The sequence below is a fragment of the Gigantopelta aegis genome, chromosome 7 (assembly GCF_016097555.1).
Source record: "Gigantopelta aegis isolate Gae_Host chromosome 7, Gae_host_genome, whole genome shotgun sequence".
NCBI classification, from domain to species: Eukaryota; Metazoa; Mollusca; class Gastropoda; order Neomphalida; family Peltospiridae; genus Gigantopelta; species Gigantopelta aegis.
Window position 1 is genome coordinate 39,201,648 of NC_054705.1, and position 19,101 is coordinate 39,220,748.

Genomic DNA, 19,101 nt, shown 5'->3' on the forward strand with positions numbered 1-19,101 from the left:
TTTATTCATTCATTTATTCATTCCCCACCCCATCACTAGAATAATGTAGAATCACACCCAATGAGGCCACTGATGGGAATCGATCTGCCTACCTGTTTCTGCCAGAAAGAAATTTTTGGGTATGGCACTATGGAATTGAATGCAACCACAGTCAACGGGGTGGGGGGCGGGGTGGGGTTCCCCCAGAAAGAAAATGGGTTAATTTTAGGGTTAAGAAAATCATACATTAATGATAAAGAGTAATTAATTTTGTTAAAAGATTAAATCTTTTTTAAATTTAAATTTGCAAAAAAATCTGGGTATGATGCCATACCCATTTTACCCTCTGATAGAAACCCTGCTGTGTATTTATCTTGGCCTCTTGTTCCAGTTGCAGTAGATCGGTCAGAAGGATTTAACGATCTCTCTATTCCTCATTAGTACCAGGCCTGCAGCATAAAAAATTAGAAATCCACTTTACTCGCTGGATGGACATAAAATTCTGGTTTATGGGAATAATCAATTTTATTTCACCTGAATGCATGTAAAAAAATAATTACTGTACTTTCAGAATTTGAATATTATTTATTACGGTTCTGATTTTAGTAATATAATCACAGATGTTGGTCCTACATTTCTTACACACCTGTGTAGGCGATCACCGTTGTGTATCAAAATGGTATACAACGTATGTTGGAGATTGTTTTTGAGAGGTTATGACCCAGTTTAGTGTTATTGTAAGGAGACTGTATAAAGTATACTGTATCCAGTCTGTGGAATAATACATACATAAAAGATTGTGTGATGTTGATCAATTTCATTCTTTCAGTGCAAGTAAATTATAGATTTCAGTAACAACCCTGTAATTAAGAAAATGTTGACAACAAAAAAAAACATGCCATTAAAAGAAAACCGTAATATTGTCCCAAGACAAAAACATGCCATGGAGAATTAATAACTCGATCCACGGCATTGCTGATTGCCGTGGGCAATTGCTGGGGTTGACTAAATGTAATAAAAATCTCAGTTTCACTAAGTGAGCCACAGTTCATTTAAGGGCTATAAAAATACATGTACATGTACACTCAGGAAAATCACTTTCGGCTTTTTTTTTTCTCAGTATTTATTATTTTTTTGAAATAACATTAAAATCATTTTGCATGTCATTTCAATACATGTCACAATTCTGGTGTGCATTTTATTGGTGAGTAAGCCGCCCAATACCACATTGAGGATCTTTCTGTCACGGTCTTCTCTTAACGAAAACTCAGGTCAATATAGCTAATTGAACCTTTTTGATGTTTCAGCTACAACGAAGTGTACACGTGGCACAACGTCAACTGCAGCGTTCACAACGTCATCGTGGGCAAACTCTGGGTCGAACTGGTGAGTTGTTTTATTTTAAAGTGCCAGTCCTATGTAATTTCTACAAAGACATAACACAGAAACAACTACACATGTACATGTGTATTTATCCTGCAACCACTGTTTCTATTGACAGATTATGACGACTGATTAAAGCAAAGTCATAAACGTATACTAGCAGATTATGACTTTTGACATCACTCATATGACGTCGCACGCATAGCTACATTACAAAATTGCTCATTTGACCTCTAGGTCATTGTACAATGTGGCATAAAATAACAGGAATAATAGCTTTTCCCCTAATTTTTATGGTCTGCAGGATAAAAATAATAACTAGTTACTGACGTCGGATATCTGCTTTATCCTGTTCAGGCCGAATGGGAAATTCCGCTTGGCAGAGCCTCACGGAATTACCTGTTCTTACCTTCACAGGATAATGATGATATCAGACGTCATTAACTAGTTATTCTCTATGTATATGTACCGCTTATACATGTAATGTAATATGTCACTATCAACAGACCTTGTCAACTGACTTGATACAAGTTAATTGTTTGTCAAGATTCAGGCCTTTGAAAATTGCATTGACAGTCGTTCCTTCTGCCTATGCATCAGTCACACAAGATTAGTTTTGCATAAAGATTTTTCGTTCACGCATCATATGTAGGACATCATCATAAAATGGGTTATACAAATGAAATGGGTTAGTAGTATCTTAAATGTTTTGTGTGTAACTCATAAATGGTTTATGTATGGTAAATGTTGACTTCTTAATAGAGCTGAGATATGTAATACATTGTACAATTAAATTACAGATGCATTGTAACAGGCTTTGCACATTGAATAAAAAATAACTAGACATCTGTGGTGGAAGTAGATTTTATCCCTCCCCCAGAGCTCACCCCTTCTCTTCTCTCTCTCTCTCTCTCTATCTATCTCTCTATCTCTCTCTCTCTCTCTCTCTCTCTCTCTCTCTCTCTCTCTCTCTCTCTCTCTCTCTCTCTCTGTCTGTCTGTCTCTCTGTCTCTCTCTCTCTCTCTCTCTCTCTCTCTCTCTCTCTCTCTCTCTCTCTCTCTCTCTCTCTCTCTCTCTTAGCTTCCCCCCCACCCCCCTTCTCTTAATCATTAATATAATCATACATCCCCGTCGATGGACCCAGCCAGTGCTCCACAAATGGGGTAACAAAGGCTGTGGTATGTACCACCCTGTCTGTGGGATGGTGTATATAAAATATCCCTTGCTGCTTATCGAAAAGAGTAGCCCATGAAGTGGCGACAGCAGGTTTCCTCTCTCAATATCTGTGTGGTCCTTAACCATATGTCTGATGCCATATAACCGTCAATAAAATGTGTTGACTGCATCGTTAAATAAAACATTTCCTTCTTTCCTAATCATACATGTACATGTATGTTGAACACCTATACACTGTATGTAATAACTAGTTTTAAATCTGTGGGTGTGTGTTTTTAAACCAAGCGATTTCTTTCCCTTCCAGGCTGGGACGATGGAGCTGGTTAATCACACGAACAAGATGAAGGCCGTTTTGAACTTCAAGGAGAGCGGCTGGTTCGGCAGAGATCTTCACAAAGTGGAGGGATACGTCTACAATGAAAAGTAGGCCGACTCTAAAATAATTTTAAAAAACATATAATAATAATATATTTTTTTAAAACTCCACAAACATTTAACACAGAGAGACAAAGACATTTCTTTTTGGTTTTGGACATTACAAACATGAATGGTGAAGCTATTTCCATTTCTGTACGGTACAGGGCCATGCTCCACGCTTGCTGTCAATTGAGCTATCTCGGTATCGCCTAAGCCCGGGGTACACAGAACCTGCAGTGCATGCCGGGTAATCATCCCTCATGTGAGGTCAACCACTCGGGGGACACACCCATAATCGCACCCGTGAAGTGGGTGAAATCTGTGTATGTGGCCTTACACCTTCCCTCCGACGCCATATAACCATCAATAAAATGTGTTGAGTGTGTCGTTAAATAAAACATTCTCTTATGCCTACCCATTGAGCCTCAAATTATTTTCCAGCAGAAAGCCTATAAACATTTTAGGTTTGTTAAAGGGACATTCCTGAGTTTGCTGCAATTTTAAAGATGTTATCGACTAACAGTTACTTTTTAACGATTGTAATTACATATCAAATATATTTTTCTGCATAAAAAAATTGTGGCTGTATATTAAACGTGTTTCTGATCATTCTAAAATTTGTACTACATGGAGGTTAAATTTAATTTTATTTCCTAAAATATATTTTATTCATACGTACGAAATTATTTGAAGACAAAATCCAGATTGGGCTTCTTACAAATATTAAGACGACCAGAAACGCATTGAATATACAGACACTGATATTCTAAACAAGAAAATATATTTAATTTGTAAGTTTAATCGTAGAAATATTTTATTAGTCGGAAATTAACATCTTACAATGCAGCAAACTCAGAAATGTCCCTTTATTGAGAAACTACCATATAAAGACATCAGATTTGAAACCGACTGTGTGTCTTTAGGTCATCATTACGACAGAGAAGGTACGTGTGATCAAAAGAATAGCCAGGTGTAATAATTACATTCAAGTCCCCATCCCGAGTCAGGCCACCAATCTTGTCGGAGGTCAGACTCGGGATGAGCGTGTTCGAGATCCTGCTGGTACACGAACACGTTAAACTAGTTATCTATCTATCTAATTTCTTTTTGACCGCCCGATCTAATCTAGCGACCAAATTTAATGAGTAGATTTTTCTTTTTTTTTAATTATATTAATTAGCGACGCGCATCAAAATTTTAAAAGCCCACTATTTAATTTTTGGATGTAAATTTCAAAATTGTCCCGTTAATTTTTTCTGTCCCGGAGCAGGTCATTGGCTATCCAGAAACAGGCCCTGGGACGGATATGCTCGAAACTCTAGTGGTATATGAGCATGAAATTTTTTATTCAAGTCAAGTTATAGTATGTTTAAAATGTTCTGTGTTTGTGTGGTTGTAAACGTTTCTTCAGTCAGTCATGTATAAAAGGCAGCTTTTTGATATTATGTCTGTTAGTTATATGGAGTAGTGCATTGTACATGTATATGTAGGTTGTCATAATTGTAATGTGGTTTTCAGGTTTTCCTTCCACAAACTTTCATGAATCATGTGAAATAAAAAATAAAAAATCATGCTAATTAGCTCATGATGAGTAAAATACTGACCTAAATTTTATAATAACTAGTAACTTGCTTTATTGTTCTCTGTTTATCCTGCAGCCATTGTTTCTATTGACAGATTTTGGTGACCGATTAAAGCAAAGTCATAAACGTATACTAGCAGATTACGACTTTTGACGTCACACGCATAGCTACGTTACAAAATTGCTTATTTGAATAACTCTTGCCGACGTTGCCTAATTACATGTGTTGTTCTTTGGCTTTGTGTTCCAGTAAGAAGAAGGTGAAGGCGCTGTACGGCAACTGGGTTCTGGGTCTGTACGCCTGCGACCCCGACGTCTACGACGAGTGCGTAAAGACGAGCAGTCCATCGTCCACCTCGGACTCGCCAACTAACTGCCCCAAGGTCAGAACAACAACAAATTGTTTCCTTTAACAACACGGGGAGGCACGTTGCCCAGTCGTACAGCGTTCGCTCGATGCGCGGTCGGTGTGGGATCGATCCCCGTTGGTGGGCCCATTGGGCTATTTCTGGTTCCAGACAGTGCACCACAACTGGTATATCAAAGGCTGTGGTATGTACTACCCTGTCTATGGGATGGTGCACATAAAAGATCCCTTGCTGCTAATCGGAAAGAGTAGCCCATGAAGTGGCGACAGCGGGTTTCCCCTCTCAATATCTGTGTGGTCCTTAACCATATGTCTGACGGCATATAACTGTAAATATAATGTGTTGAGTGCGTCGTTAAATAAAACAATTCATTCATTCATTCATTCATTCATTCATTCAATCACCATAATACCATTATAATGACCACCCAATTAGTCATTCAACATTAGTAGTGTTACACTATATTGAACTATCGATATGTTGCGACAGTCATTGCCTCGATAGCAATGCATCGATTATTAATTCAGCTATTGATAACTATCGCAATTGTTTCCTCAACTATCGATAGTTTCGATAGTATGCATAGCAAAATGTGGTCTATCTGTGTGGTCCTTAACCATATGTCTGACGCCATATAACCGTAAATAAAATGTGTTGAGTCCTTCAATAAAACATTTCTTCTTCCTTTAATGACACCTCTGGAGCACACTTCATTTCAACTTAGGCCGAAAAAAAAAATTACTTGTTTCCTATTACAAAATATAGGGTAGGTAGGTAGGAAAAACATTTTATTTTGGAAAATAATTTTATAAATGGATAGTAAATAAAGGTGTTGCCTACCGGTATCCAAAATATTCTCTGCATGTATAGAAATGCATTATGCAAACCAACAATACCATTCATCACAGTGTTTTCCCTAGAAATGAAGTAAGGCATGGTAAAGTGACGTTTTGGGGGCATATTTTATGTGCAGTTTTAAATATAAGGGCTTTTTTTCCATTATACAATTTTCAAAAGGACAAAAACCTTATGGCCATTTTATTTTCTATATCTATTTCATAATTTAATTAATAAAAGGAAAGTTCCCAGTGACCACTTACAAAAAATAAGGAAACGCATCGCAATCTTAATGACATATTTAATCATTTGATTTGGCAGTAAACTCCACCAGTATCGGTAAACATTCCCTCCCCAAGTTTATCAGAAGGTCACTAAATTTCTACAAGGCCAGTTTGTCACTGGAGTAAATCATTAAATATAGTTATTATTATTATTATTATTAATAATCGGAACACCTCGCTACGCTAGATGTAGAGTAAATCGGAAAAGATCGTATATATTCATGAAAACTATTTTCCTTCTCTTCACCCGATATCTCACGAAAGTTACCGAACTTCAATTTGAAGGGAAGTAACTCCATCAATCAATTGTTAGAAGAAAACATTTCGTGCCTAACGGGTCGCCAATAAAACTAAATTTGCGACAGTAAAACTACCGATATACGTCCGCAAATTGGAAAACACAGTAGAGTTATTCCCTAAATGACACCAAATTAGTGCTTGTGATAGTTTTGGAATGTTTTCGTGGAAATCGTTATATTAAAAAAACATTTTTGTATTTTCAAAAAAAGTTTTACGGTCGGCAGGTTCAAATTAGGATCGGTCGGGTAACCGGAAACAAACAATATTTTATGATACGCCTTATTTTCTCGTGCTCATATCCAATTAAGGTTTAAGCACGCTGTCCTGGGCACACACCTCTTTTATATCCCACAGACAGGATAGCACATACCAGTCGTGATGCACTGGCTGAAATGAGAAATAGTCCAGTGGGCCCACCGACGGGGATCGATCCCAAACCGACCGCGCATTCAGCAAGCGCTTAACCACTGGGCTACGTCAAGCCCTGGGCAGCGTGTTTGAAACTTAATTGGATATCAGTGTCAAAATAAGATAAAATTTCATTTCATATCAACTTATTTCCTGCTTATGTCCAATTAAGGTTCAAGCATGCTGTCCTGAGCACACACCTCAGCTATCTGGGCTGCCTGTCTTGGACAGTGGGTTAGTTGTTAGTTGGTTAGTTGGTTTGTTGTTAGTGAGAGAGAAGAGGGTGTAGTTGCCTTACACCTACCCATTGAGCCCTTAAGAACTCGCTCTGGGTTGGAGACGGTACTGGGCTGTGAACCCTGTGCCTACCAGCCTGTAGTGACTAAGTCCGATGGCTTAATTAATCATTGCGTCACCGAGGCCAGACAGAGCACATTGATACACCTCTAGAGCCGATGATTGATAAATCAATGTGCTCTAGTGATGTCGTTAAACAAGACAAACTTTTCTTCCTGTTTCGAGCCCTGTATTAATTAGGGTTAGTACCTTCAAAGTCACTAAGCCCAGGGCCCCGTTTTACGAAGCGATCTTAGCGCTAAGATCGCCTTAAGTGCATAAGGGCTCTCAGCGCTAAAAAATCGCTTCATAACACGAGACCCAGGACTTTTCGTACCTCAGGGGTGAGAATTCTCCTCGGACCAGCTGTTTTCCTCTCATGGAACATTGCGTTTCCTCGCATTTTAATCGTCCTTTCCTCCAAAATGTGTCAGATGGCACAGATTTTAACTTAGGATTTCAGGAATTTCTGGGGGATCTCTCTGGATTTCCTTTTTTTTTTTACAGTTCACAATTTCCCACCCCTGGTACCTGGATGTAAAGTTGGTACCCACCGGCTTTTGAGTTGCTAACCAAAGATAAAATTTTCGTTGTTTTGTTTTCCAGCCGAATGGTTCGTCGAGAACATCGTCGACGGACGACGTGAGTGAAGACGTCCCCTTGAAGCAGCTGCTGTCGTACGAACTGAACATCCCAGAGGAATCCTGTCTGTGGAAGGCAAAGCCAAGACCGTACAATTCAGAAGAGGTGCTAGTATAGTCAGTTAAACAAGGCTTCGTCATTTTACGAAGCCAAGACCGTACAATTCAGAATAGGTGCTAGTATAGTCAGTTAAACGAGGCTTCGTCATTTTACGAAGCCAAGACCGTAGAATTCAGAATAGGTGCTAGTATAGTCAGTTAAACAGGGCTTCATCATTTTAATTCAGAATAGGTGCTAGTATAGTCACTTAAACAGGGCATCTTCATTTTAATTCAGAAGAGGTGCTAGTATAGTCACTTAAACAGGGCATCTTCATTTTAATTCAGAAGAGGTGCTAGTATAGTCAGTTAAACAGGGCTTCGTCATTTTACGAAGCTAAGACTACAATTCAGAAGAGGTGCTAGTATAGTCACTTAAACAGGGCTTCATCATTTTAATTCAGAATAGGTGCTAGTATAGTCAGTTAAACAGGGCTTTCTCATTTTACGAAGCTAAGACCGTACAATTCAGAAGAGGTGCTATTATAGTCAGTTAAACAGGGCTTCATCATTTTAATTCAGAATAGGTGCTAGTATAGTCAGTTAAACAGGGCTTCGTCATTTTACGAAGCTAAGACCGTACAATTCAGAAGAGGTGCTAGTATAGTCACTTAAACAGGGCTTTCTCATTTTACGAAGCTAAGACCGTACAATTCAGAAGAGGTGCTAGTATAGTCAGTTAAACAGGGCTTCGTCATTTTACGAAGCTAAGACTACAATTCAGAAGAGGTGCTAGTATAGTCACTTAAACAGGGCTTCATCATTTTAATTCAGAATAGGTGCTAGTATAGTCAGTTAAACAGGGCTTTCTCATTTTACGAAGCTAAGACCGTACAATTCAGAAGAGGTGCTATTATAGTCAGTTAAACAGGGCTTCATCATTTTAATTCAGAATAGGTGCTAGTATAGTCAGTTAAACAGGGCTTCGTCATTTTACGAAGCTAAGACCGTACAATTCAGAAGAGGTGCTAGTATAGTCACTTAAACAGGGCTTTCTCATTTTACGAAGCTAAGACCGTACAATTCAGAAGAGGTGCTAGTATAGTCAGTTAAACAGGGCTTCGTCATTTTACGAAGCTAAGACTACAATTCAGAAGAGGTGCTAGTATAGTCACTTAAACAGGGCTTCATCATTTTAATTCAGAATAGGTGCTAGTATAGTCAGTTAAACAGGGCTTTCTCATTTTACGAAGCTAAGACCGTACAATTCAGAAGAGGTGCTAGTATAGTCAGTTAAACAGGGCTTCATCATTTTAATTCAGAATAGGTGCTAGTATAGTCAGTTAAACAGGGCTTCGTCATTTTACGAAGCTAAGACCGTACAATTCAGAAGAGGTGCTAGTATAGTCAGTTAAACAGGGCTTCATCATTTTAATTCAGAAGAGGTGCTAGTATAGTCAGTTAAACAGGGCTTTCTCATTTTACGAAGCTAAGACCGTACAATTCAGAAGAGGTGCTATTATAGTCAGTTAAACAGGGCTTTCTCATTTTATGAAGCCAAGATCGTACAATTCAGAAGAGGTGCTATTATAGTCAGTTAAACAGGGCTTTCTCATTTTATGAAGCCAAGATCGTACAATTCAGAAGAGATGCTATTATAGTCAGTTAAACAGGGCTTCGTCATTTTACGGGGGGGGGGGGGGGGTCATAGCCCCTAGGTGACTCGATGCGCGGTCACTGTGGGATCGATCCCTGTCGATGGAACATCACTGTACAAGATTATTGAAGAATTAATAGGACATAATGCAAACCGTTGGATTTTTTTGCATGTTGGTTACAGTTCTTCACATATCTGAAGTGTATGATCGCTCTTGTGCGCCCAAGGGGGGCGACGTAGCCCAGTGGTAAGGTGCTCGCTTGATGCACGGTCGCTTACGGATCAATCTCTGTTGGTGGGCCCATTAGGCTATTTCTCGTTCCAGCCAGTGCACCACAACTGGTATATCAAAGGCTGTGGTATGTGCTACCGCCTGTGGGATGGTGCATATAAAAGATCCCTTGCTGCTTATCGAAAAGAGTAGCCCATGAAGTGGTGACAGCGGGTTTCCTCTCTCAGTATCTGTGTAGTCCTTAACCATATGTCTGACTCTATATAACCGTAAATAAAATGTGTTGAGTGCATCGTTAAAACATTTCTTTCCTTCATCATTTTACGAAGCGAGCCGTAGGACATAGCCTGGTGTTAAAATCGCACGCCTAGGTTATTTCTCATTCCAGTCAGTGCACCACGACTGGTATAATCAAAGGCCGACGTGGTATGTGCTATTCCATCTATGGGATGGTACATATAAGATCCCTTGCTACTAATGAAAAAATGTAGCGGTTTCCTCTCTATGATTGTGTCAAATATGACCATATGTTTGACATCCAGTAGCCAGTTAATAATAAATCAGTTGGTGCCATTAAACAAAACAAACTTTTTTACAAATCCATCTTTGTGCTAAGATCACCTTAAAGGCATATTGTCACGGATTTAAGGGCGTTAAACCACTAACAATGGATTATAAATGAAAATTACATTCATTTGTGATACCAACCTTGCTATATTGTATTACCCAAACTGAACCAATTTCTCGTTCCAGCCAGTGCACCATGACTGGTTTATCAAAGACTGTGTTATATACTACCCTGTCTGTGGGATGGTGCATATAAAAAATACCTTGCTGCTAATCGAAAAGAGTAGCCCATGAAGTGGTGACAGCGGGTTTCCTCTCTCAATATATGTGTGGTCCTCGACCATATAACCGTAAATAAAATGTGTTGAGTGTCGTTAAATAAAATATTTCCTTCCTTCCTTCCAAACTGAACCACGTTGGAGTGAAATCCATGTCAACCCTGTTTGCAATTTTTTTTTTATTATGGACTGTTGCCATAATTCAGTTACTTTTTTACAAAATATCATTAACAAGTGGGATATGTTGGTTATGTAGATGGTTGAATAAAGTACTTTTAGGGACAAATCAAATGTGTACACATTTTCAGGTAATAATTTGTTGGGCTATTAAATACATGTAGGTCAGTGGTCTACGAAAGTATGCCTTTAAGTGGATATGGTAGTTATGTACTTGAGGTGTTCTTAGGACTATTATGTGAAGGTTCAGCTCCGTGCATGTTAAAAAAATATTTACAAATGTACCTTATAACAGTACTTGCCCATAATATCCATGTCATAAATCCATTTGATATTTAGGAGATAAAACCATATGGAGTTTTTAGATTTGCGGGTGTTATTGTCTATTTGATTCCGCAAATGTCATTTTTGATTGAAGGCGTTAGCCTGAGGTCAAAAATGAAACATTTGCAGGCATCAGATACTCAACTGAATCATTTTTCTACAGAACTAACTGTATATTTGGTATTTCTTGAAAAAAATATCTGGCTATAACCTAAACTGTAGACCCTTGAACTATCAACTTAGCCTGTTCCAGTTGCTAATGACGTCACTTTCTAATGACACCATTAGCTTTCCAGGTGTTATTTTCATTTGATTCTGGAAAAGGAATATAATTAACCAATCACAATACAGAACACACTCGCCATCAGTTTACAATTTCCATTATCAACTCTGATAATAATTTTTTGCTGTCAATGGGTAATTTTTTTTACAAGCCAACAAGACTATACCTGAGCACAATGCTTTTATGAGATTTAGTTGAAATGAGTGACATCAGACTACATTTGTGCTAATCACGATGATGTCATATGATCGATGGAGGCAACTTTAGAACTGTTACTTACTAAATATCATATTAAAATGTGTTTTTGGAACTGTTATGTGATAAATTGAATTCGCCACTCATGTTTCTTAATATGTAAAATATCAACCTCGTCTAGTTAATCGGTATTTATCTCGCCAGCGCCTTGACAAACACTGATTAACATAGACTGTTGATATTTACCACATTAAAAACACTCATGACAAATCCTCTATATATTAATGTTTTAAAATACTTTTAAGTTTGTTTGGGCTTGTTTGGGTTGTGTGTGTTTTGGGCTTTTGGGGGGGGGGGGGGGGGGGGGGGGGGGGTGTCATGTTTGCATTTACCATTGTTTGACACCCAATAGGGGTGTCATTAAATATTCATTCATTCAATCATTCTTTTCTCCTTTTTTTTGACGTTTTACGTGTTTGGATTTTTTTTAGAACTAGATTAATTCTGAATGATACATTTCAGATTATTTCTTTATTCACCAAATCCACATTTGTGCGAGATATTGTTTAACTGTGTGTAATTGTCGTTGTGATGGTTGTTTGGTTTCTGGTGTCGGAGACATTGTTTAATTGTGTGTAATTGTCGTTGTGATGGTTGTGTGGTTTCTGGTGTCGGAGATATTGTTTAACTGTGTGTAATTGTCGTTGTGTGGTTTCTGGTGTCGGAGATATTGTTTAACTGTGTGTAATTGTCGTTGTGATGGTTGTGTGGTTTCTGGTGTCGGAGACATTGTTTAACTGTGTGTAATTGTCGTTGTGATGGTTGTGTGGTTACTGGTGGCGGAGACATTGTTTAACTGTGTGTAATTGTCGTTGTGATGGTTGTGTGGTTTCTGGTGTCGGAGACATTGTTGAATTGTGTGTAATTGTCGTTGTGATGGTTGTGTGGTTTCTGGTGTCGGAGACATTGTTTACTTGTGTGTAATTGTCGTTGTGATGGTTGTGTGGTTTCTGGTGTCGGAGACATTGTTTAATTTTGTGTAATTGTCGTTGTGATGGTTGTGTGGTTTCTGGTGTCGGAGACATTGTTTAATTGTGTGTAATTGTCGTTGTGATGGTTGTGTGGTTTCTGGTGTCGGAGACATTGTTTAATTGTGTGTAATTGTCGTTGTGATGGTTGTGTGGTTTCTGGTCTCGGAGACATTGTTTAATTGTGTGTAATTGTTGTTGTGACTGTCGTGTGGTTTCTGGTGTGAGACATACATGTACATGTAGTTTAACTGAGTGTAATTGTTGTTGTGATGGTCTTGTGGTTTCTGGTGTCGGAGACATTGTTTAACCGAGTGTAATTGTTGTTGTGATGGTCGTGTGTTTGTGTTTCAGTACTTCTCGTTCACACTGTTCGCACTGTCTCTGAACGAGCTGATCGCGGGGATGGCCCTGCAGCTCCCCAGCTCCGACTGCAGACTGCGGCCCGACATCAGGCTCCTGGAGGAAGGAAAAATTGGTATCACGCTGACTTTCTTTCTTTCTTTTCTTCTTGTTGGAGTGTTTTGAGGGTGGAGTGGGTCTAATATATTTTTTCCCGAATCTGTATCACACTTATTTTTATTGTTTGCTTCTTAATTGCTGGGTTTCTTTTGGTTTTTGTTGTTGTTGGGGTATTTTGGGGGTGGGGTGGGTCTGGGTTGGGTGTTTTGTAGGGGTTTTTTTTTTGGGGGGGGGGGGGGGGTGAGTGGGGAGGGCAGAAGGAAAGTAAACTTAGTATGACACTTACTTTGTTGTTTTTGACGGGTATATATTAGCCCGTTTCTGTTTGGTTGGGGGGATACAAAATTGGATGAGCTTGTTTCTGTTTGTTGTGGGGGGTTTTAGGGGGGATACAAAATTGGTATTACAGGAACAGTTTCATATGCCCTGACAACCAGAGCAGGTTATATCCAAAGTCATGGATTTCAGAAATTATAAATTTTAATGTTTGAAAAATTCTGAAAAACACCCAAAAGAAAGGAAATTTATTTATTGAAATTAAGTACATGTAGTTTTGCATCACCCCAATTACATACCAGGGAAATATTTTGTTCTGTATCGCATAACAATTCACTATGCAATTTTCAGAGATCAGTTAACAGTTTTAAAACATTAAACAGTAGTTGCTGATCAAATTTCAATTAACTAGAAATATCGCTAATCCAGATTTTGAAAACAAAATGTTCCATGCACGTATGTCACTCTTCCTCTTCCTCTCTTCCCTCCCCTCCCCCAACAACACCATGAGTATATTTAACTACATTTGTAGAAAAAAGGAATAAAATGAGAAATATCGGTTACATTCATTTTTGCAAAGAGTATAGACATGCATGTAATTTCATCTGATTGTCGTTTCTTTCCGATTCCAGACTCGGCAGCTGAAGAGAAGAACAGACTGGAGGAGAAACAACGAGCCGCGAAGAAGGAGAGAAAGAAGAAGAACGAAGAATGGAATCCCAAGTGAGTACTTCCTGCACTCCGGGGCGGGATCTAGCTCAGTCGGTAGAGTGCTCGCCTGAGGTGCTTGCGCCATAGGATCAAACCTCCTCGGTGGACTCATTCTCTGATTTAAAAAAGAAAATTGTTTTTCCAACCAGTGTCCCACGACTAGTATATCAAAGGCCGTGGTATGTGCTGTTCTGTCCATAGGGAAAGTGTATATAAAAGATCCCTTGCTATTAATGGAAAGATGTAGCAAGTTTCCTCCATGATTAACTAAAGAGTAAAAAAATTACCGTGTTTGACAAACAGTAGGCTATGATTAATAAATCATTGTGCTCTAGTGGTGGTGTTAAACGAAACAAACTTTAGTTTATAGCTTTATGCACCCCTGTAATATAACAGCTGATAAATAATGTATTGGGGTGCTGGTAATCAAAAGTTCCTTTCCTTTTCAGTGACTCGCACATCCATTCATTATTTCATTTTTTGTCTCACCTTCACACTATAGAAAGGTATTAATTTTCCGATAGCGACAACAGCATCAACTTCTGCATTTAGCTCACCAACTATTAAGTCCTTTATTAATGAAGCATGGATGTTCATCACAACACATTTTTTATTTTTTTTATTTAAATTTAAAATGTTATTAGATTTTTTAAATTTATATTTAAAAAAAATAATAATATATATATATTCTTTTTAAACATGAATTTTGATCAATATCTCTGGATGCGACTGTCAACAATATCAAAAAAGTGTATCATAGGCAATAGGGCCTCCACGAGTCCAAAATATTGGACTCGAGTACTCGAGGGTCAAACTCAACCCGGACCCGAGTACCCGACACTTACACTAGATGATGATGAGCTTAAGGAACAAAGTAAAATAGCATTATGCATCTTAATTCCAGTGCTGAACATGGAAAGAAAGAAATGTTTTATTTAACGATGCACTCAACACATTGTATTTACGGTTATATGGCATCAGACATATGGTTAAGGACCACACAGATTTTGAGAGGAACCCGCTGTCGCCACTACATGGGCTACTCTTTCCGATTAGCAGCAAGGGATCTTTTATTTGCACTTCCCACAGGCAGGATAGCACAAACCATGGCCTTTGTTGAACCAGTTATGGATCACTGGTCAGTACAAGTGGTTTACACCTACCCATTGAGCCTTGCGGAGCACTCACTCAGGGTTTGGAGTCGGTATCTGGATTAAAAATCCCATGCCTCCTCTGGAATCCAAACCCAGTACCTACCAGCCTGTAGACCGATGGCCTAACTACGACGCCACCGAGGCCGGTCCTGAACATGGATGCCAAATAATGCCATTGTATTGCATTTAGAAACTGATTGATATGTTCAGTGTTGTAACGGACGACCAGTTTAAAAAGAGAAACTAGCGCATGATCGTAGTCCTGGACAGAAGAGCCTGCCGAGGTCGGCTCTTGTGCCCAGGACAGGCGTGCGCTACAAGAGCTTGCTCTGAATGTGCACGTAAAGCCCTATGATCTAACCTGACCATGATCGTATACTCATTGTGTAACTTATATAGTTGATTATCTACTACTGAAATGATTGTCCTACATTGTCCATTGTATTATAGTTGCTCATTGTATTCCACCTTGTACGGGTACTTGAGTCCTGTGAACGGACTCCGAGTCTTGTTAGACTCGACCCGTGCCCGAGTACTCGAGTACTCGTGGATATCCTAATAGGCAAGACATTACCTTCCACGGAATTCTTGTTCAGTTTTCTCACATTCACGTAATAGAAAGACAAGGTAGAGTTTTAGGTATTACATGGTTTATAGTGGCACCTCTGGATGTTCATCACAACACATTTTTGTTTTAATTTCATTTCATTTAATTTAAAATATAATTTTAAAACATTTATTTATATTAAAAATATTTCTAGCAATATTGAATAATTTTTATCATAGGCAAGACATTACATTCCGCTGAATTCTTGTTCTCTTTATAGATGGTTTAAGTACGCTGTGAACCCGGCGACTGGTAAAGAAGACTGGATGTTCTGTGGAGAGTACTGGTTACGCAACTGGTCGCGATCTCCCGACATCTTCTGACGATGTGTGTATTAGGAATGACGACGTCACATCCTGAAGTCTGATTCGATCCGTTTCTTTTAGCGGAAATTGTTCGGCCATCAGACCGGTTTTTCGAAGAACGCAACAGATGAGGTGTAAAAAAAGAAAGAAGAAAAAAGCATAACTTTAATAATACTACGTGTAGGTTGTTAATCGAGTAATAATTTAGTCGAGGACTGTTTGACGATGAGATGTATCTTAGTCCATGGTGACTGGCTTGGTGCAAAAGCTTGTATTATAGATAGATAATTTGAGAGTGAAAATACAAACCTGGCTAGGGATTTTCAAAGCTATCATAGCGCTACGAAATCGTAAAACCATCGTAGGCTATCACATCACTACGCTACAAAATCGTAGTCCATGACATCACTAAACTACAAAATCATAAAACCATCTTAGGCTATGACGCCACTACAGCACACGCTGTAGTCACATCATAGCTTACGATGGTGGTGTTAAGATGTCGTAGTGTTAAGATGGCTTTGTAAATATGGGCCCAGATCATGTGTGTGTAACATGACGTAAACTCAGGAAATAGAAGTCAAAATATATAGCAGCTGTGATTCTAGGAGTAGCTACACGTACACATCGACACTTAGCATCTGTGATTTTAGGCTAGTTGTACAGTAACGCATAATGGCTTTTATTAGGACTGTTGTACGACAGTGTTATGGCTTTTTATTTAAAAGCATAGTGGCTTTTATTAGGATTGTGGTATGACAGAGCTTAACGGCTTTTATTAGGACTGTTGTACGACAGCGTAGCAGCTTTTATTAGGATTGTGGTATGACAAAGCGTAACAGCTTTTATTAGGACTGTTGTACGACAGCGTAGCAGCTTTTATTAGGATTGTGGTATGACAAAGCGTAACAGCTTTTATTAGGACTGTTGTACGACAGCGTAGCAGCTTTTATTAGGACTGTTGTACGACAGCGTAACAGCTTTTATTAGGATTGTGGTATGACAAAGCGTAACAGCTTTTATTAGGACTGTTGTATGACAGCGTAGCAGCTGTTATTAGGACTGTTGTACGACAGTGCATAACGGATGTTTTTAGGCTAGCTATGTGATGATATGTAACTGATCCGCTTACGAGATATCAACAAAACTGTATATAGTGGCAGTGATTTTAGAATTAAATGTGTGATATCCCATTTTTAAATAATAAAATCTGGAAGGTAGTTTTTATTAGGATTGGCTCTGCTTAAGAGTTAATCTACAGAAATGTATATAAATGGCTGTGGTTTTAGAATTAAGATGTGTGATATCCATTTTCCAAACAAAAACTAATCTGAAATGCTTGTCAAGGCTTGAAAATTGATAAGCAGCTAACGTCAAAATATGCAATGTTTTATTATAAACTCTTTCACAAGATTTTGCTTTCCATCATAAAAGCATTGTACATTCATTCAGATTTCAAAATTCCGTATCACCTACATGTATGTTATCATTAAGATGACCAGCATACAAAATATTTTTTAAATGTCAATGTATTACAGAACAGTAATACAAGTGTGTTAGGGCGAGGTAACTCAACGGCTACACAAACATAATTTACGCAGCCAAAAAAATTGGTTACTTGGGTAAGAATCAAATTAACCGAATTTCGGTTATCCAAGATTGTAAAATATGGTTGCCTGTTTAGGATGACCACAGAGTGACCTGTTCAGCGTTATAACATAGCTACAAAAATGTATGTAGTGACAGCCGTATAGCCGGTCAGAATCATTATGGCTGTTTTTAAGGATGGTGACCCATAGTAGCTTTGTAAGATGGCTACAAAAGGTATATGACAACACAGCATTTGTGCTTATTATAGAATAGCTACATGTACAGGTATATAAACTGAGCGGCTATGTTTTAACAAGAATAGTGTAGCAGATGACATTAGCTGGGGGTTGTGTGTGTTTTTTCAGTATATAGCATAGCTTTATATATATAGTGACCCGTAGTAGCTTTGTAAGATGGCTACAAAACATTGTGTGACACAGCCTGTGCTTATATAAAAAAGCTATATAAACTGAGTGCCTGTGTTTTAACAAGAATGGTATAGCAAATCACATTAGCTGGGTTTTGGGGTGGGTTTTTTAGTAATGCTCTTTAGTGTCCCATAGTAGCCTTGTAAGATAGACACAGCACCTGTACGTGTGTTGAATAGTTATATAGATACTCAGAGTGGCTGTTTTAACAAGAATAGTACAACTGATCACATTAGCTGGGTTGTTTGTTATTTTTAGTAATGCTCTTTACTGACCCGTAGTAGCCATGTAAGATAGACACAGCACCTGTACTTATGTTGAATAGTTATACAGTAAACTACTTTTAGAACGAACATGCTTATAACAAACTACCGGTTACAACAAACTGATTGTAAAGTCCCGATTTCCCCCTCCCCCCCATATAGCATTAATAAATTTTAATGTATAGAATGAACTATGTATAGCGAATTAACTGTTAAAATGAACCAATTTTTGGGTAAAAATTGTGTAAATTAGTGCATATACAGCGAACCGATCATAATTGTTTTGTATCTTATCAACCAGTAGCATCAACGGCAATGCATCAAAAACGACTACACTAATAAGATCTGTCAGATAATGTCCGCGTGTATTTACGCAGTCAATTGGCATCAGTTAAGGGAGTAATGTATTGAACAATTAACGGTATGTTCTCACTTCCCTGCTATTGTTCGCTTGTTTAAGTCCCCATTGCTTCCTTGTCATTTTGCCGATATCCAACAAGAAGATTGACACCTGCAACTCACTTGGCATCTTATCAATCAGTAGCATTAGCAACAATGCATCCAAAATGATTGCACTGATAAGTCCGATTAGATAACATGTATATAGTAGATTGGTATCAATTAAGGGATTAATGCAGTGAGCAATTAACCGTCTGCTCTCACTTCACTGCCATTGTGTGCTTGTTTAAGTGCCGGTATCCAACAATACGACTGACACGTGAAACTCGCTATACAGTCATTGTAATTAGCGTTAAATAATCAGATATTTTGTTTTCAAGGTAGGTAACACAAGTATGAAATGTTGAACAGTATT

The 19,101-nt window shown here is 38.4% G+C and overlaps 1 protein-coding gene across 1 annotated transcript in view; it reads left to right on the forward strand.

Moving 5' to 3' along the window:
* Positions 1-18,346, forward strand: part of LOC121376947 (oxysterol-binding protein-related protein 1-like) — a 99,070-nt gene extending 80,724 nt beyond the window's left edge. Inside the window, exons 21-27 of the mRNA XM_041504757.1 lie at positions 1,287-1,365; positions 2,843-2,961; positions 4,788-4,920; positions 7,677-7,817; positions 12,846-12,969; positions 13,862-13,952; positions 15,922-18,346. Coding sequence (XP_041360691.1) covers positions 1,287-1,365; positions 2,843-2,961; positions 4,788-4,920; positions 7,677-7,817; positions 12,846-12,969; positions 13,862-13,952; positions 15,922-16,024 — 790 coding nt within the window. The 3' untranslated portion in view covers positions 16,025-18,346. The remainder of the gene's footprint in view (positions 1-1,286; positions 1,366-2,842; positions 2,962-4,787; positions 4,921-7,676; positions 7,818-12,845; positions 12,970-13,861; positions 13,953-15,921) is intronic.
* Positions 18,347-19,101: the final 755 nt, after the last annotated feature.